We start from the raw sequence: 20373 nt of genomic DNA on the forward strand, positions 1-20373 counted from the left end.
TGGATAGAGAAAGAAAATTGTACCATGGATTAGCAAAAGACTTTTGCACAATAGGATAACAAGAGACGTTTGCACAATAGGATAGAGAAAAACAATTGTACCAAGGATTAGAAAAAGACGTTTGCACAATAGGATAACAAGAGGCGTTTGCACAATAGGATAGAGAAAAATAATTGTACCATGGATTAGCAAAAGACGTTTGCACAATAGGATAGAGAAAAACAATTGTACCATGGATTAGCAAAACACGTTTGCACAATAGGATAACAAGAGAAGAATACACAATAGAATAGCAAGGACAATTGCACAATAGAATATCAAAAGACAATTTCCCAACAGGGTAGCAAAAGATAGAAATTTCCATAGCATATCAAAACGTTGCCTCCAAGAGGTCTTAGTATCAATCACAACCAAGGAAGGAGAAAAACCAAAACGTTGAAATATAATGGTAATTAGTCAAGCGAAAACAATAAGGTATCAAAACATGGGGAAAGCAACACAATCTATTCCATGACTATCGTCTCTAAATTTCTCCCTCCTCTTCCTCCTCCTCCTCTTCGGTCTCGCCAACACTCTCCATATTTGGGTTCCCTTCTTCCTCGAGGGGTTCCTTCTCCTCCTCATCTTCTTCTTCGGCGGGCACGAGTGAAGGGATCGTCATGAGTATCCTCTCGACCTCCCTGTCTATTCTTGGAGGGGCCGAAGTGCGTATCCCGAGCCTTGCTCTTTTGGGAGCGCGTGAGACGTGTGGCTCCTTATCATAACGATATTTCTTTAAGAGAGCTTATTTAGGCGGAAAAATCTAGAGAGGTGGCTAACGTGGTGGTCCATCTGATGCAGCCACTAAGGCTGGAAGTAGTACCCTTAAAAGGCCGGGCAAGTCACCTTGCGGTACGTACTCGGGCGGGCTATACCATGTGAATGAATCTGCCGCCTGATCGACCCACTGGCTCCAAGGGGGCGGTAGGGTGTGGATGAGCTTTGCGATTCCCTCGTGATGGGTGGTTCCCCCATACGCGTAGGCATCCATCCATCGATCGTAAAACTCGGCAACGTATACCATAAGATAGATCTTTCCATCCCACTCGTATTCTCTGTAGCTCTCAACTGGGAAGTTCTTATTTCTTGCGTAATGATTACGCATCGGAGCATAATACGATCCGGCCGTCTACATAGATGGAAATCTCAACATCAACTCAAAGATAGAAAGGAATATGGAAGATATATGACTCAAAAAGATGTTGAGAGTATGATGTAGATGCATATAGATATGTATACAAGTAGAGGTATGATAGTTGTACCGCGTCAAGAATAAAACTTTTGCCCTTAAGGTAAATGGTTCGCTCATTTGTTTGATTTTGTATTTCGTCAAATCGCAGTACGTCGACTTCTAGATCCCCATAGGCTACTTGTCTCGTATTAGACATTTCACACCTCCACGTTTATTATTATCGCAAACTTATTTATCACGTATTTTATAGGTGCGTATTGGTTACAAGCAAAAAGTTCATCACCATAGGAGTTGTATTTCATACTCTATACATTTGTATCTATCAAAATCACATACATCATACTTTGCGTTCCACAACTTCCAAAACCATGTAAATCCCACCATATATGAATAAAATGAAAATTATATTTTCCAACACTCATGGAAGTTCAACATACATTCACATATTTTCCTCATCAAGAAAGATACAATTTCACATGCTTGACAATATTCATCATATTTGGCAAAATCATGCTTCACAATCAAGTAAGAGCAATCATATATATCATCTCACATTTCGAACAATATTTTTCAAAACCATAGTATTGACTTCAATCTCCAAAAGCAAAATTTCCCATTGCAACTTCCAATATTCAATAATCCAAACCAAAAGTCACCAAAATACTTTTACCTCTTTCTTCGCGGTTGGGCGTGACGAGTTGTGGTGTTGAGCCTTCGATGTTTAACACTTTAGCCAATTAATACAAGCATAGATATTGACTAAAAAAGACTCTTGGGTCCAGAGCGGAAAGAACTGAGGCTCTGATACCAAACTGTCACGACCGCCTTTAGGGTTAATAAATACGGGCGATCGTGATTAAAAGAACTCAGTAAACAGACGAAGAAAACTAGGGTTTCAATAAAGAGTTTGACCAATAATTAATATTTAAAAAAAGACCAAGGGTTTGACATTATCAAAAAGATATCAAGTTTTCAAATATCCAAATAATTAGGTTCAAAGCTTAATAAATTATGAGTAAAAACAATGTCTCAGCGGAAGCGTTCAAGAAAAAGAGTGGCGTCATGTGTGGAGACACAACGACACTCGTAGTTCAAAGATAACCAAATAATATTATTTTAATTACTCAACACCACCATTTTCTCGTCGCCGCTCAACCTGCACATAAGGAAAACACACGCAGGGCTGAATAAAACTCAGTGGACTTAAGCCGAAAACAAGTTATCAAAATAATATTTATCGTGCCATTCCTAAGTAACCATCGAGGTTTTGCTTTAGAAAGTCCCGAGGCACTCAAAATCATTCCCATTGTAAAAAGTCGACTGATCAGTCATTTTCCCATAGACGTTAACCATATCTGCACATACATGACATGGAATGTGGCCACAAACCAAGTCACTAGGCCGGCCAACCCATACGCTAACACACGGTCTATCATAGGTGTACACTAATCCAAGTAGGGTTTGCGGCCCTACGAGGACCCGAATTCGATTTAAATAATAATGGCAAAAGCCACATCAGATAGGCACGTTAAAATCAAATCACGGCATGATAAACATAGTTTCATTCACATCGATAAAATATTTAGGACATTGTCCTTATTTAAAAGAAAGTCCACCTCAAGTTGTTAATTCGAAATTATTTCCTTTCCCTAGATATCACGTCTCGCTTGCAAGGGATCACCTTTAGCTTTTAAATAACACATAAATCAACACCACAAAATAAGCCAATAAATAAGATGCATGCATCCTAAGGCTTCGATTATTTTCTCGATCAAGATTACAAATTCCTCCCAATTATAAGCTTAGGTAATTCGATTAATTCCGGCCGCCCACGCCCCAACAAAACAAAAAGACATGTGTACTCTCATTTTAAAAAAAAACGTACACTGACTGCCATTCCGTTTTTACAAACCAACCTCAAATATTTACATGTTCCAAAATAAAGAGCAATGTGTTTGCATAAAGATTTTAAAATAAAAGAGGCACAAAGCTCCCATTCCAGAATTATACACGTACTGTATACTCCCTCACTTCCATTTTAAATCCAAGATTCACAATATTAAATTACTAAACCAATTAAAGAGAGTGCACGAGCTACTGCCTTTCATGCTGACATGGCTTCCTGTGTTGATGGAAAAAGGAGTGCACGAGATGACATGGTACACAAGAGCATGGGATTAAAGCCGCTGCCAGCTGCAGCGAGGGACCACTCTTGTACGTTTAAAGAGGTGTTGATGAGAGGATTAAAGTAGAGAGCCGTTGGTTAGGATTAGTGTTGTATGCCTTGATTAGTGAGTTAAGTGTAACAGAATATGGATCTAGATTGTTCCATGAAGTAGCATAAAATCTCAGTTTGTAATCTTCACTATGCATCCAATGAAACAGTACACTTGGCTATCATTCACTATCTATTTCTAACTATGAATTGTATGGTTTTCATCTTTCCTATTTTGTGGTGTTCTTTTCAGTTCCTATTTTTGCATACTTGTTGTTATCGTTTGTGATCTCTGTGAAAGGAAGTTTATTTCTTCTTTTCCTCTGTCGAGCACTCCTCGTGCTCTGCGTCGATCTAGGCACCTTTACTCTATCAGTAAGCCTGCATGAACCCGAAAGGAGAGCTGGTTAGTCAGGTTCAATGTCTAACTCCAACAGGAAAAACTACAGAGAGAAGAAAAACTGAAAAAAATGAGACACAACTTTGAAAGTGCCAATAAAAAAAATCTATAGTCGTTTGTCTATGCAGCACTATATTAATAGCCCTACGCTCCGCAGCAACAGCTTTTACTTTCTCGGTTGACTTGCTTCATTCTGATACGGATATTAGTTGGAGAGTCTACAGGCGTGGAGAATGGGAAGTGGTTTGGCCACAAGAAGAGGTCCCTTTAGGTTTGTTAGAGCATAGTGGTGCCAAAAGTGCTTTTCGGGTTGTTTGTCTATATTTAAGGAAATTTTTTTTCTATCTGTTGAATTAGGTGTTCTCGAATATCTTTACTTGTTCTTGAGTTATGAAGTTGTCCTATGTCGTAATCCTTGTTTACTTTCACTTCTGGGCATTTTATGTAGCCTTGATCTAACTGACCCGTTTAGTGCCATGTTTTCATGTTGTCGAATATTCTTAATTCATGTATAGCCTTCTAGGTTAGTTAGTTAGTCAGCCTAGTCAGAACACATGTTCCAAGTTCAGTTTGTAGTTGTTAAACTTAATCCACTCATGTTGCGTGCCAACAAGCCAAAAACCCTTAGGAGGTGTTTGGTTTGGCAAATAAGAGTATTAAATGCCCAAAAACTAACATTTTCTCATGTTTGGTTTGGTGAATACCATTTCAATAGGGCCTCCATTAATGAGTCCGGCCCGCCTCATTTATGCCCATTTCATTAGTTAGGGTATCTCCTAAATTTTGAAAGAAACGTTTTCTGCCTCGTAGTGTTAACTTCATTGGAAAACTGAAATGACCTATTTGTCCTCATCTTCTTCAATCACGTAACATTTCACCTCCCTTTCTGTACATTTTTTTACCGCTGCCTGCTCTCGTCTTCTCTCCGCGGAATCATCAATTAGCATCGGCTTCTTCAGGGACTTCGAGTTAAATACCCACGACGACCAAGGTAAGCTTCCACCTGTGTATTTGAATCCTAATTTCGTGAGTGAAGCCCACAAATTTATCTTGTGGGTTTCAATTAAACAGTTTCATATTTGTAACAATAATCTGTGTTTCTTCCATTCAACTCTCATAATTGACTATTTCTAGCATTGTGCTGCATATTCCAGCTGAATATTGTGGTTAAACTATTCCAGATTCATATTTATGATGACAAATTAGGAATAATCGATGAAACTGGAACAAACTACATTTGTGGATGGATGAACACAATAATTGCAAATCAAATTAAGCCCTAATTTATGATACAAAGTCAGATTACAAACTACAATTACTGCAATTCAATAGCTCTTTTACTGAAATCGATACTTAACGTTGCCTGCGAAGAGGCAAAAGATGAAGAGGTTGCGACGCGAGGAGACTGTCATTGACGGCTCCTCAATCAAATTTTTGCTGGGTTAGATGACGATAAAATTGAAAATAAGAATAATATATGAGGATATTTTTGGTATTACAAGCTATTTTTAATTGCCTAAAATCCAAACCAAACATCTGAATTTGAACTATAGAAAGCATTGAAGTCAAACCAAACAATAGAAATATTTCTCTCCTGCCATGAAAAGGGAATCACTAACAAGAGCCATCCCATTTCTTGAGAAACCAAAAAGGCCAAACCAAACCACTCCTTATGAAATGTCTATGCACGCGTTTTACAACCATCTATCTTCTTGGGATTGGTCCTTACTTCCATATGCTAGTTAGTAGCTACTGGGTTAACGTTTTAATAAGGCTAGAGTCGAGTGCTCAGCGACACGACTAGGTCTAGAGTCCCTCTTGGCACTCCAATACACTAGATTACCGCCAAGGAAAATAGAATAGTGATAACTAGATCGTCTAGTTTCAACAAAACGAGCCAAATCAGCGTCAGAATATGTAACAAGAGAAAATGAAGAGCTACGTGTAAAACTTAAGCCAAAGGCTGGGATGTGTTTTACATAGCGAAGAATTCATTTTACCGCTTAAAAATGAGCAATGGTAGGATGTTAAAGATGTTGACTAACAAGATTACTGCAAAAGATAAATCAGGACGTGTAATTGTCAGGTATAAAGTAGGATCCTCAAATGGCAAGCCGTTCGTTGAAAGGGGGCAACTTGCAACCAAGGGTGTAGAGACAGGCAAGAGATGCATGAAGGATATCACAAGTATATTTAGCCTGATTCAAGAAAATGCCAGAAGAAGTATAAGTGACTTCAAGCCCAAAAAATAACCAAGTTTTCCAAGGTCAGTGATGGAAAATTCTTGATGAAGACGGGAGATGAAAGATTTCAAGTCATCATAAGAATTTCATGTCAGAATTATATCATCAACATAGAAGCGCACTATGGTCAATAAGTGAAATTCTGTAAAAAATCAAAGTAAATCTCAGCCTTTGGATCCTTAGATTAGATGGTTGTGATAAGTTACATTATTAGACTAATATGTTACATTATTAGCTAAGCTACATTATTAGACAAAAATGCTATATTATTTTACTAAAATAGTACTACCTTCGTCCCGCATTAACTATCACACTTGCTTTTCTGCACTTGTTTTATAAAAAAGATAATAAATAGTTAAAGTCGAGAAATAGTAAAATAAGAGAGAGAATAAGGTAAAGAAGAGTATTGTTTACATTATTCACTAACAATACTTAAAGAACTTTCTCTATCTATCTCTCTATTACTTTACCAATAATGTATTAAAACTTATGCCGAACCCAAAATTCATATTCCTTGGAGGCGGAGGGAGTATCTAAAGATAGTACTACAACATTTGTGCTTCTTTCATTTTATTATTACTATTCCCTTTGTCCCGGAAATTTTGTCACATTTCATTTTCTGCACTCGTTTTAGAAAAATGATAATAAATAGCTAAAGTGGAGAGATGGTAAAATCAAAGAGATAATAATGTAGACGAGAGTCTTATCTATATTATTCTCTCTCTTACTTTACTTTATCTTCATTTTAACTATTTATTAACATTTTTCTAAAACGAGTGCAGAAAATGAAATGTGACAAATTTTCAAGGACGGAGGGAGTATTTTTTTTATAGGTAAATGCATAGAAAAGGTTGTTTACTGTAAAATTTGTTCTCTCTTAACCATTATTGCATCGCACACTTAAAAATATGTTAGTGCTAATAAAAATGAATCATATACTTCCTCCGTCATATAATAGATGTCACACTTTCCTTTTTAGTTTGTTCCACAAAAAATGTCATATTTTCATTTTTGGAAAAAGTTCACTCTCACATTAATATAAAAATTTTATTTTCTATTTCCATTTAACACACAAAACAAAACTTCCTAAAATTTTGTGTCGTCCCACAAATGTGACATCTTTTATGGAATAGAGGAAGTATATTTTTTTAATTACGAACCGGTTATAGTATTCATTTTTAAAATGGAATTGTATTCATTACGAGACTGTACTACTCTTCTTATATGTTCATAAACCCTAGCTAGCCGGGTTATTTCTTTTTTTATTTTAGACTACAATTAACATTGCTCAAGTGTGCTGGAGTTTTTTTTTATTCCGGCTTTGGGAGATACGCATGAGACAAGAAACGCATTACAGTCATGCGTCTTTGTATAAGACACATGAGGAACATGCGTCGTTGGAACAAATGGATACTCTCAAAAGAGTAAGTTGACTTCTACTTATACTAAGTCTCCACCGCCCCAATTTAATGATCGTACCAATTCGAAAGCACTAACCACTCGGATTAATTCAAACTCTTAAACAGCCGCCAGCCAATTTAATTACTATTCCAATTTTCTAGGATGTCACCGCCAAGATTAAATGGCTTAACAAATTCCTAGGAGGCCAGCCGCCCTGCTTGATTGTTCCTCGTAAATCAACCGCCCAAGATCATATGCTTACAGGACTAGGTTTTCTTGTATGTTAATTCTGTTGTCTAATGGCAGGTTAATGCTGCTAAAAGACCAAAAAATAGTGCTTTGGAAGTCGATATGGATTTTGACCAGAATGTGAGACCTCCTCCTGTTACAACCGTGGAGAACACTGCATCTCTTGAAGAACTAATTATGTAACGTATAGTTGAGGTATGTCGGCATCCATGCTGCCTCTTACTTTTCATCAGTTCTCATGCATTAGAAACTGCTTTTATGCACTGTTTATAAACAGAATCAATCATGTCTGCTATTATATATTATAGACTTAAAGGCCCAATTTGGTCCTTAATAAATTGCGATTTTACGATTTTTGTCCAAAACATTATCTTTTGAGTTATTCGGTCTCTCACAAATAAAAGCGGGTCAAATTTGGTCCGAATTTGACGGAACTGTTAAAATTTAACAGTCAACGAATCTTAATTCAATTTTTGTCCTTAACATATGGCGATTTTACGATTTTGGTCCAAAACATTATTTTTTTAATTATTTGGTCCCTCACAAATGAAAATGGTTCACGTTGGGTCCGAATTGTACGGAAATGATTAAATTTAACGGTCAACGAATATTAATTGAATTTTGATCAGATTAAGTTAAGAATTAAGTTCAAAATTACACTGCCGGAGCCGGTGCCGGTGCCCTCCCCTCCACCGCCGGAGCCGGTCCCCTCTCCTCCGCCACCATCCCCGCCGCCGCCATATGGTGTCAACCACCAGCTCTTCATGTTTCCGCAAAAACAGCAGCGAGCCTTCATCTGCCTCTCCTCTTCTTCCTCCATGAAACTCTCCGCAAAAACCAATTTTTCAATTATCTGGAATTTCAGATGCCAAATAAACACTAGATAAACATAGCACAGAAATACACTCACCACAACCAATACAATAAATTGAAAATAGATTACAAAAAAATACTTATAGCAAGTAAATCAATTGAGAAAACAATGTTTCAATTCAGATGAATTAGTGGAAGAAGAGTGAATTAAGAAGAGAAAAAAAGAGAAGATTACTTTCGCTTCTTCCTCCACGCCTTCTTCTTCCCTCCAGTAGCACGCCTCTTGTGCATCGAATCCCGTGAGATACCTGCGTTTTTCCCAATTAAACCGCCGGTAAATTACGCCGGCAACGCTATTAGCATTCAAATTGAAACTCTCCGAGGTCAGTTTCAGGAAAATCGAGGCGGCGCAGGGATGGGTGCATTTGTCGGTGTCGATCTGCGACGCGCTGCGGACGTGCTTCGCGGTGGAAGGGAAGAGGAGAGAGATTGAGCTGGTGGTTGAGCTCTTCTTCTTCCCCTTTCCATCGAGGACCATATGGTGGTTGAGCTCTTATGATTGAGCTGGTGGTTGACACCATATGGCGGCGGCGGAGATTGTGGCGGAGGAGGGGCACCGGCTCCGGCAGTGCAATTTTGAACTTAATATTACCTTAATTCTTAACTTAATTATTAACTTAATCTAGTCAAAATTCAATTAATATTCGTTGACCGTTAAATTTAACCATTTCCGTCCAATTCGGACCAAACGTGAACCATTTTCATTTGTGAGGGACCAAATAATTCAAAAGATAATGTTCTGGACCAAAATCATAAAATCGCCATAGGTTAAGGACCAAAAATGGACTTTTCTCTTTAACAAAATTAAAACAAATGAACCGACACCTCTTTCTTCACAATTCCTCATTCAATCGTCGTCCATCTCCCCAATCTATCTCACTTGGAAAACACCCTAGTTTTTGCCTGTGATTCAACCCTGGTTCTCGCCGGCGATTCCATCGTAGTTCGCGGCGGCGATTTACATAAAAATCAACCATCGTTTCAACCCTAGTTCTCGCGAAAATCCCTAGCTCTCGTGAAAAACCTTAGTTCTTCATGAGCTGGTTCGTGTACAACTCCTATCACCCTTGCTTGGACGATCCTCGTGACATCGTGATAATAATTACACGTTTGAGAGGAGGAGGAAGGCGCTACATGAAACTTGTTCCGACAGAGACCCAGAAACAAATTCAGAGAAAAGAGAGCAGAAGCCACCATTCTTTTTGTTGAACCAATTTGTTTACCATCCGTCATTGAAGGTATACTTCATCCACCCAAATCCGAGTTCATACTGCATACACCACCATATACCATAATATGTAATCAACCTACTAATCGAATAAATCGAAGCAACCCGAATTAAGAATTGGATATAAATGAATCAAGAATCGGTCCAGCGTCTTCGGGGTGGAATCGGAGCTGCTGCGGCGACAGCGTCGAGTGCCCAGCAGCAGCGTCGCGTTTCCGGCATTGCGCGGATGCGGAGGACGGCCCTGACCGGCGACGATTGCCGCTTAAATCAGTCGACTGGTGCAGTCACGAAGGCGATCCTGCAGCGGTGAATTGGGGATCTTGTTTGAGAGAGAGGTTGACGATACCTGGAGGAGAGGGAGCTCAAATTTTCTGTTCAATTTTGTGTTGTGATTTTCTTTGAGGGCCGAGGGATCTGGGCATGTGTTTCAATTTGGGGGTGTTGTTCAATTGTTCCATTTTGTTAAAAATAATTTCAAATAAAATTATAATTTATTAGTTTTGGGTTAATTAGATATTAGGTATTAATAAAACATATTTATTAACTTAATCCGGTCAAAATCGAATTAAGATTCGTTGACTGTTAAATTTTAACAGTTCCGTCAAATTCGGACCAAATGTGACCTGTTGAGGGAGCGAATAATTCAAAAGATAATGTTTTGGACCAAAATCGTAAAATCGCAATATGTTAAGGACCAAATTGAGCATTTATTCTATAATATAATATATAAATTCATGTGAGTGACTGGTTAGGACAGACCAAGGAGAACACCCAACTTTTTCCTCCCAGCCTATCACTAGTAAATGCATGAAAAACCTTTGATCTGAAGGAAAAGTACTTAACTCTTAATACCTGTTTATCCACGGCTGCAGACTGATAGCATATTTTTGGGGTTAATCTTCAAAATAACTTTTAGCTTCTTTTTACCCCCCTTCTGCAAGGGTTGGAGCTCTAGAGCTGGTGGTTACTGTTGAAGGGAGAAAATATATTCATATATTGTATGTTTACAGTAGAGGAAATAACATGCCTTAATAGGCAGAGAGGGAATTTACATATGGTAAGATACATGCACGATTTACCCTAGCTATAATTGGGAAGGGATCTCCGTAATTGATCTTGTAATCTTTTGCATTAACTCCGTGATATTTGCATATCTTCTAACACTCCCCCTCAAGTTAAGCAAGGGGATTTCCCATTCTTAACTTGCCCAATACTTCATTAAAGCTTCTTGCATCAACAGCCTTTGTGAGGATATCGGCTAGCTGATCCTTCGACCGGACATACGGGAGATCTATCACTCTTCCTTCTATGTTCTCTTTGATGAAATGTCGATCCACCTCGACATGCTTCGTTCGATCGTGCTGTACCGGATTTTCAGATATACTGATGGCTGCTTTGTTGTCACAAAACAATTTACACGGCTCCTTGGACATTAGGTCGAGTTCCGTCAGTAACTTCTTCAGCCATAATATCTCTGTTATCCCACTTTTGATTCCATGAAATTCTACTTATGCACTGGATAGAGCTACCACCTTCTGTTTTTGCTTCTCCAAGTCACCAGATTACCTCCAACGAAGGTAAAGTATCCAGCAGTTGATTTCCGATCATTTGGATTTCCTGCCCAATCTGTATCTGTAAATCCATGTACCTCCAAGTTCCCATGATTTTCGAACAGAATTCCGTGCCCCGGTGTTCCCTTCAAATAGCGCACAATTCTCAAGACTGCTTCCCAGTGATCAACTTGAGGTTTGTGCATGAACTGACTGACTACTCCCACGGCGTATGCAATATCGAGTCTCGTGTGAGAGAGATAGATAAGCTTACCCACCAGTCGCTGATATCTTGTTTGATGAGTGAGTTCAGCTCCTTCTGTCAGTCGCAGACCGTGGTTCTGCATCATCGGGGTCTCTGCAGGCTTGCAGTCAAAGCATCCTTGTTTCGGCCAAAAGATCAAGAACATACTTCCGTTGATTTATAAAGATCCCCTTCTTCGATCTCATTACTTCAATGCCCAGAAAGTATTTTAATAGGCCCAGGTCCTTCATCTCAAACTCGGTGAATAGATTATCCCTCAACCGTTTGATCTCGTCCTCATCATCCCCAGTAAGAATCATGTCGTCCACATAAATAATCAAACATGTGATCTTCTCTTCCCTCTTTTTTATGAACAGAGTATGGTCAGAGTTACTCTGTTCGTATCCATATTTCTTCATCACCTCTGTAAATCTTCCAAACCATGCTCTTGGTGACTGCTTCAAACCATACAGCGTCTTCTTGAGTTTGCACACTTCTCCCCTTCTGAACTCTCCATCGAACCCTGGTGGAGCTTCCATATAGATTGGTCGTGTTAGCTCTCCATGCAAGAACGCATTGGTAACATCAAACTAATGTAGGGGCCAGTTTTTTGTTGCTGCAATAGAGAACAATACGCGGATCGTGTTCATCTTTGCTACTGGTGAGAAGGTCTCGGCATAATCTACCCCATAGGTTTGTGTATATCCCTTTGCCACCAGTCTCGCTTTATAGCGATCAATCGATCCATCTGGTTTCCTCTTGATTGTAAAGACCCAGCGGCACCCCACTGGTCTAGATCCCTCTGGCCTTCGACAGACTTCCCATGTCTTATTCTTCATTAGTGCCTTCATTTCCACCATCATCGCTTCCTTCCAATGTGGGATCTTTACTGCCTCCTCTGGAGTCCGGGGAAGTTCTTCTTCCTCGTACAAAGCGGTCATAAAATCCTTTGCCATCTTGGTCAGATTTGCCGATGCAAAGTTTCCCACTGAATATCTGCTCTTCTTTGATATACGCTCGGGACTGTATCGTTTAGGTGGAACACCCCTTGTACTCCTCTCTGGAAGTATATACTGTCCTGTGTCCCCATCAATTGCAGCACTCTCCGTGGGTTCTACATCAGCATCGTTAGGAACAATTGTACTATTGACATTGGTTTCAATGTTTACCTTGGATATCACTGGAGGAGGATGTTCAGACGTGGGTGACTGGGGAGGCTCCGCCGGTGACAAGACGGGCTCGGCGACAGCGCTAGTTATCTCTGTTGGTTCCACCACAGATTCGCTTGGTAGTGGCACAAACCAATTTAGGGGTCCACTTGACCTATCAATTATTCCACTCTCCCCCTGACCACTAAAATTGGTGTAGAAGTATTCGCAGTCTAAGAAGTTGCAGTTCATTGTCGTTATAATCTTCCTAGACGATGGGTCGTAACACCTATATCCCTTCTGATTTATTCCATACCCCAAGAAAACACATTTTAGGGTGCACGCGGAAAATTTTGTTCGTTCGTGTTTAGGGACATGGACATACACCGAGCATCCAAAGATTTTAAGGGGTAGGGTAAGAGGTTCAGGAACATCGGCTAGGGAAGACAAGAGGTTTAATGTGGTTTTCATGTTTAAGATTTTTGTAAGGAGACGGTTTACCAAATAAACAGAGGTAGCAACAGCTTCAGGCCACAAAAATTTTGGAACTTTTGAGTCAAAAAATAAGGCACGTGTGATTTCCAAAATAATCCTATTCTTTCTTTCGGCTACTCCATTTTGTTCGGGGGTATAAGGGCACGAGGTTTGATGAACTAACCCGTTGTCTGTGAAAAAGTTTGACATGTCCTTGTTAACGAACTCCCTCCCATTGTCAGACCTAAGAATTTTTATAGTTGTCTGAAATTGAGTTTTGATTAGTTTGTAAAACAAAACAAATTTTTCAAAGACTTCAGATTTATTTTTCAAAAAATACACCCACGTCATTCTTGAGCAATCATCCACAAATAATACGAAATATCGAAAACCATGATCCCCAGTAACGGGCGCAGGGCCCCAAACATCAGTATGGACAAGTGAAAAAGGACTCTTAACACGAGTTTCAGTAGATTTAAATGACTGTCTGTGGCTTTTCGCCAAAACACATGACTCACAATCAAAATCCTTAATATGCGAAAAATTCGGGTAAAGAAGTTTAAGATAACCAAGAGATGGGTGACCTAGACGTCTGTGCAACAACCAAGCGTCTCGAGTAGCAGATCCGTGAGCCAACATCGCGGCACTGCCTTGGTGAGCCATCTCGTCGACATAGTAGAGGCCTTGACGCTCAGTGCCACGCCCAATTATCCTCCTCGTCCTGATATCCTGTAAAACACAGAAATTTGGATGCATCAGTAGTGTACAATTTAATTCCTTTGTGACGTGACTAATCGACATCAATTTATGAGGCAGCTTGGGCACATAAAGACAATTTGATAATGTCAGTGTCGGAGAAATTTCAATAGTTCCACTCCCCTCTACTAAAGTAAATTCCCCGTCAGCAGTCTGTATTTGACTTTTCATAGTTCCACAAAATTCCACAAAATCCTGCCTATCATGAGTCATAGTATCAGTTGCCCCGCAATCAAAAATCCACCGATTATCTTTTTCCCTAGACTTATGTCGCACCGCACATGCAATGGGCAGGTCATGCAAAATTTCAAACCTATTGGGGCTAACATACAACTCATCACACAATATGGGGTCTGTTTTCGAATTAGCTACATTTCGGGGGGCAGACTATAAATTCTTGTAGTCGAATGGGGCCTGATTCGAATTAACCAAAGTTTGGGGGGCGGATTGCATAGAATGGGGTTCAATGTGTAATTCATCAAAAGTTTGAGGCATATATGAAAAATAATATGGGCTAGGTTTAGAAAACCCTAGCCCATTACCTCCTTCGTTGCCTCTCTCAATTTCGCCGACTCGTCCGGCGAATGCTGCCTGACCGACATCCTCCGTCCGTCTGCCGCCACCGCCGCGTGGAGTGACACCGTCAGTACTCCGTCCACGGGTGGTATTCTCTGTTCCACTCGTTTCCTCCATGCCGATAGCCAATCTGGCCTTCCCTTTTTGGCTCTCCTCCCACCACTCCGGGAATCTGATCAATTTGAAGCAATTCTCACGGGTATGTTTGTTCATCCCACAATTCGAACACCATAGTTTGGATTTGTCTGGCTTGGTGGCTCCGCGGCGGCTGTTGGTGGCTGCGGACGGTTGTATTTGGCGGTTATGTGGTGGCTGCGCTGGTTGTGTTTGGGGATGGGTCTGGAATCGGGTTTGTCGAGCCCCAAATCCGAGTCCCACCCCGTTGGCTGCTGCTGTGGTTGTGTCGGTATTGACCGACGGCATGATCTTGAGCCGGACGGCTTCTCGCTTGATCCAGCCGTAGGCAACGTCCACTTGGGGGGTTGGACTCTCCTTGAGGATGTCTCGCCTTGTTCCTTCGAATTGGGAGTTCAATCCCGCCAGAAACTTGTACAATCTCTTTTGATTGGTGATTTCTCGATACTCACATATTCCCTTGTCACAGCAGGTAATGGTTTTGGTTTGACATCGATCAATATCGATCCACACCCCGTGTAGTGTTCTCCAGTAAGTCTCCAGATCCATGTCCCCTTGGACAATCCGGCTGACCTTGTCCTCCAGGTCATATATCAGGTAAGAGTCCGACGTACTCTGGTACGTTATGGCCAAGCTATCCCAAATCGCCTTCGCACTTTGATGGTGTGCGAAATCTGCCACGATTTCAATCTCCATATTGTCAACGATCCAGGAGAAGACCACTAAATCGGTCTCCTCCCACTCCAGATACTCTTTATCGGTAGGTTTCGGGGGTTCCGGTACCCCGGCAATGTGCCGCAGTGTCGTCGGCTTCCGATGGCTACCCGCATCAGTCGGGCCCATAGTGCATAATTTCTCCCATTTAGCTTGAATGCAACTGTTACATTCTTGCTTGCCTTTAGTTTGAGATCGCCAGTCTTGACGTCTTCTCCTTCTGCCATTTCAGGTTTCGATTCGTCCGTCACTGCCTTCTGGTCGGGAAAGGTAATTGGGCAGTGATGAGGTTATATTCTGAGCCCTTGAATTCTTTGAATTTTCGGTGGCTCTGATGCCATGTTGAAGGGAGAAAATATATTCATATATTGTATGTTTACAGTAGAGGAAATAACATGCCTTAATAGGCAGAGAGGGAATTTACATATGGTAAGATACATGCACGATTTACCCTAGCTATAATTGGGGAGGGATCTCCATAATTGATCTTGTAATCTTTTGCATTAACTCCGTGATATTTGCATATCTTCTAACAGTTACTGCATTTATCCCCTACTTTGAAAATCCAACTTCATCATCTATACTCTGTAGATAGTCCTTCTCTGAAGGGAGAGGCATCTGGATAGATGTTGGCTTTGTGCTTGTAGACATTCTTTTAATTCTTTTGTCCTTGTTCTCATTTTGGATGGTTGTCAGGATTTATCACTGTTTCATACTTACTATTTCTCTCCGAATGTATATTTGTCATGTTATTTGTGTTAAAGGATAAACTATGTTTATATCATCAAGCTCTTTCATTCTGTTTCATTGTTAGGGATATAACTAATATTATGCTCGATGCCATGTGTAGGGATGTCCAGAGGCCACCTACTTTATTAAACAAAGCACCAAAAGAGAGAGAAGAAATGGTAATTATCTCTCTGAAATTCTAAATCTCTACTTTGTTAAGTCGTTATTAATCAATTTCAATGTTTCAGGATGAAAATAAGAGCAAAAAACTTTATGAGGTGAGTCTTTTAAATGGAATATGATCTGAATTCTATATGTTTTTTGTTATTAGTCTCTTGGCAATCTATGACAAGTCCCGACCTGTTGTATTTGAAGATCTTCTTCCCAACCTAACCAACTTCCCTCCTTTTAATGCAGGACGAGTATGCTCAGAAGACTGGCCTCGTGTCTACTGCGTTGTCTTTCTCAGATGAACAAAAGAAAGAAGTGCGTATATAACATTTATATCTCATCTCCTCTGCCCTCCTTTGTTGTTTACCTGACTTTATATTATGTAATGTTCTTTTTACACTGTATTGCTTACACAAACTCCTTCAATTGGTACGGGTTTTCCTCTTCTCCATCCACGCCACATGCGACGATCTTTCAGTAGTTGCGCAGAAACTAGGTTGACGCTATCTGATAGTCGGCTTTCTTTACATTCTCATGCAACTATGCTATTCAAGACTCTCTGCCTGAAGTTGGATGCTCTATCCCATTTCCATTTCTGTCCAAAACCGGTAATGTTTCTTGCATTTATTTCCACATCATCTTATCGATTATTAAAGGTATTTCACATTCTGAACAGGTTATTCAAGACAAGCAAATGTCCCTGCTCTGGCAATGGAGGAGGTACATTAGGGGCTTAGATCATTAGTTGTAGTATTAATTATTCTATGCAGCATATCTGTTGTAACCATTTTCTGTCTGTAGGTTGCACCTCTGGCTGTATCTGATGCAGCTATGCTAGCTCCGGAAGAAGTATTTTCTGGTAAAGGCGACATTAAAGAAGAAACTGAATTAACAAAGGTAGATAGAGAGAGGAGAAGGGCAAAGAAGAAAAGACAATTTAAAGGTAAAATGTTTACTTGAGTGTGATTATACTGTTAGTATTACTGCGTAAACTAGCCCATCATCTTTATTACTCCCGTCCCAAAAAAATAAGGACATTTGGCACGGCACGGGAATTAATGCATAATTGGTAAAGTAAGAGAGGAGGAGAAAGGTGCTTATATAATATTAGTGGATAGTGGGACCCACATTAGTATTAGTGATTAATGGGTTGTAATGGTGAGTCCCACGGGTACAAGTTGTAAATTAATTGATACATATGGATAATGAGTTTGGTAGAACTTTCCAAAAATAGAAATGTGATATTTTTATGGGATGGACGAAAAAGGAAAGTTTTCTCCTGGGACGCAGGGAGTATATTTTAGTGTAGCGCAACGCTCTGCATCTTTCTGCTGTATTCTTACAGTCCCGCGGCCTCAATTATTTAGCAAGTGGAAGAAGAAACTGGCAGTGAAGCGGAGGAATATATACGCGGAAAAATCACACAATTGGAGGAGGTGAGTTGATCTTCGCTTGCCATATATGAGCTTCCTAAACGCACTCCACCATTGTAAACGCAACCTACCATTTTTGTCAATTTATACACAAGAAATTGACTGTGTTAGTAATACACCTTCCGTCCTATAAAAATATACACTTTATTTTCGATGTCTCATAAAAATATAAACATTTTCATTTATGAAAAGTTGTCACCAACTCATTACTCATACATCAATCTATTTATTTACAACTTATATTAGTATAGTTTATCATTACAACTCATTAAACACTAATAATAATTAATAATAATGTGAGTTCGACTATCTACTAATACTACCTTAACTACCCATCTCTTCATTTCTCTTATCAATTGTACATTAATTTATTGGGGTGAACCCATGTAGAGGCATGGGGTCCATGGGACCACAGCCATTTTGATTTTGACTATATATAATATATTCTTATAGGCTTGCCAATTTTTATATAGCGAAGCTGGTTGCAGAATGGGTCTTCTAATTTAGAGATTGGAGGTTCGATTCCTATTGCATGCATTCTTTTCCATTTTCACATGTCTACAAGAAAAGATTTCTTCTTTTCGTTGTCGCCATTTTCACATGTCTACAAGAGAAGCTTTCTTCTTTTCGTTGTCGCATAGAGCCATTGATCTTGCAATTAATTCATTTATATTAGTATAGTAACTTTGTGCAATTTTTATTTATTTCATTTGTGCTTTCTTCTCTTCATTTTCGCATAGACCTTGCAATTATTTCATTTATATTAGTAACTTTTTATTTTAATTTATCTCATTTGTATAAATCTTGTTATCTTAAGATCATGAATTATGCCCAATAAATATGATATTTTTCACATTATTCATGCCCGATTCTCTTAGTATATTTTTTACACTATAAATGATCTTTATTATTTAAAATGAAATAATAATTTATTAGCCCAATAAATATGCATGTATAGCATATAATATTAATAAATTAATTATATAATTATATTTTTTATTAAAAAAATTTATTCTTCAATTATTGTTGGCATCATTATTGTTGTATCTTTAATTTATATTGTTCATTCTCAAATTATGTATCTCCCGTTAATTCGTTATTCATGTACTGTTCGTGTCATGGTTGTTTCTGGTATCGTTGACTCTAAAAATATGCAACAATTTTTACACGATTTTGGACCCACCAGTGTCAAAATCCTGCGTCCGCCACTGTTAATTTCTACGTCGTTTTAATTACAAATATTTTTATGGGACGAAGGGAGTACTATACAAACAAATAAAATGATATCAGTCGATTGGTAATCTTGATTCAGCTTCATTAGCTTCTGCACAATTTATTTGCGATGTTGTTTGAGCATGAAGCAACGCAGTTTGAAATATCTCATTGTAAGAAAATTCAGTGTAAGGTGTAGAATCCTCGCAAGCAAAGAATATGACATCACCTCATACCCTTTTTTCAATAATGAGCACTCTCATTTCTCAGTCCCATAACTCCCACTCAACCACTTTTTTCTCTAGCCAATTAAATATTTAACACTCTTTCTCTCTCCATTTAATACTTACAATCCATTTTCTCTCTCCAATTAAACACATTAACCAACAACTTTTAAATCTCATGCCGACTAAGAAATGTGTCATCTTAACCAGGACGGAGAGTATAATATTTATAATCTTCTGTTTGTTACTCATTCTATCCCACTGTAGGAGTCTCATTTGAACTCAGTACGAGTTTTAAGAAATATAAAGAAAAGTTGGTTAAAAAAGATGTGGAATATGAGTCATACTTTTATATAGGAGTATTAGTTTTAGTATAATAAAATGTAAGTTGAAAAAAGTTAGTGGAATGTGGAGCCTATTACCATTTATAGAATATTCCAACCGAGACTCCAAAAGTGGGACATCCTAAAGTGGTAAACCAAAACTCCTAAAGTGGGATGAAAAGAGTACCTTTTTTTAAAATCAAAGTTAATGCAAAGTTAATAAAAATTTACATGACCAAAAACGCTATAGAGAAAGTGTTTGCTTCGATTAGGGGTGGCAAAATGGTTAGCGGATAATGAGTTATTCCCATTTCGACCCGATACCCCCGGGTATTTGATACCCGCTACCCGACGATAACGGGAAACGGGGCGGGATCGGGTAGTATGTTTTAGAGTTTTTCGGGTACGAGTATACCCGCTACCCGCGCGGGTATACCCGTTAGTCCCGATAATACCCGCTATTATTAGTATTAAAAATATACAATCTTTAATTACTTTATAAAATCTAAAAAAGTTCAAAGAGTTTTTTTAAAATATTTTCATATTTCAATGAACATACATTTGAAAACTCACCCGAACTAGCTATACAGTGTCCACTTACTTTTATTCTCAATCTATTCAAAGCTTACAATTAAAACTAATACAATAATTTTTAATTTGCATTGTAATTTTGAATTTGGAATTTGGAATTAGGAAATGTGCAAATTATATATTTGACTAAAATCTCATTTTGGTCCTTAACATAATGCGATTTTACGATTTTGGTCTAAAACATTATCTTTAGAATTATTCGGTCCCTCACAAATAAAAACGGCCACATTTGCTCCGAATTTGACGGAAC

General features: G+C 38.9%; 2 protein-coding genes and 1 long non-coding RNA gene across 13 annotated transcripts; 2 read left to right on the plus strand and 1 right to left on the minus strand.

Moving 5' to 3' along the window:
• The first annotated feature begins 3621 nt into the window (after positions 1-3621).
• Positions 3622-6369, plus strand: LOC121807222. The gene is made up of 2 exons (XR_006051773.1): positions 3622-4837; positions 5933-6369. It is a non-coding gene; the product is annotated as an uncharacterized LOC121807222 (long non-coding RNA).
• Positions 6370-8364: 1995 nt separating this feature from the next.
• LOC121808945 lies at positions 8365-9131 on the minus strand. Its single transcript, XM_042209500.1, has 2 exons — positions 8788-9131; positions 8365-8592 (listed from the first exon to the last, which is right to left on the minus strand). The coding sequence occupies exons 1-2, from the start codon at positions 9088-9090 to the stop codon at positions 8365-8367; spliced, it is 531 nt and encodes a 176-aa protein (XP_042065434.1). The 5' UTR covers positions 9091-9131.
• Positions 9132-9455: 324 nt separating this feature from the next.
• Positions 9456-18412, plus strand: LOC121807995. Of its 11 annotated transcripts, none has more exons than XR_006052085.1 (8): positions 9456-9850; positions 15673-15869; positions 16291-16348; positions 16418-16447; positions 16587-16948; positions 17017-17060; positions 17142-17283; positions 18247-18412. XR_006052085.1 is itself a non-coding variant. In XM_042208325.1 (6 exons), exons 2-6 carry the CDS (start codon positions 16419-16421, stop codon positions 17176-17178), a joined length of 309 nt encoding a protein of 102 aa, XP_042064259.1. In that variant the 5' UTR covers positions 15878-16348; position 16418; the 3' UTR covers positions 17179-17958. The 11 variants fall into 11 exon arrangements, 1 of the variants encoding a protein (XP_042064259.1); XR_006052078.1 differs by lacking the exon at positions 18247-18412 and adding an exon at positions 15196-15323 and having other exon boundaries at positions 17142-17958; XR_006052077.1 differs by lacking the exon at positions 18247-18412 and adding an exon at positions 15199-15323 and having other exon boundaries at positions 17142-17958.
• The last annotated feature ends 1961 nt before the right edge of the window (positions 18413-20373 follow it).

Source organism: Salvia splendens, chromosome 6, assembly GCF_004379255.2.
Source record: "Salvia splendens isolate huo1 chromosome 6, SspV2, whole genome shotgun sequence".
NCBI classification, from domain to species: domain Eukaryota; kingdom Viridiplantae; phylum Streptophyta; class Magnoliopsida; order Lamiales; family Lamiaceae; genus Salvia; species Salvia splendens.

Coding starts and splice junctions, on each gene's coding strand:
- LOC121807995 (XM_042208325.1), top strand. CDS start 16,419: ATGAAAATAAGAGCAAAAAACTTTATGAG. Junction 16,656..16,818: donor CAGATGAACAAAAGAAAGAA/GTGCGTATATAA, acceptor ACGATCTTTCAG/TAGTTGCGCAGAAACTAGGT. Junction 16,949..17,016: donor TCCATTTCTGTCCAAAACCG/GTAATGTTTCTT, acceptor CATTCTGAACAG/GTTATTCAAGACAAGCAAAT.
- LOC121808945 (XM_042209500.1), bottom strand. CDS start 9,090: ATGGTCCTCGATGGAAAGGGGAAGAAGAAGAGCTCAACCACCAGCTCA. Junction 8,593..8,787: donor GCGTGGAGGAAGAAGCGAAA/GTAATCTTCTCT, acceptor CTGAAATTCCAG/ATAATTGAAAAATTGGTTTT.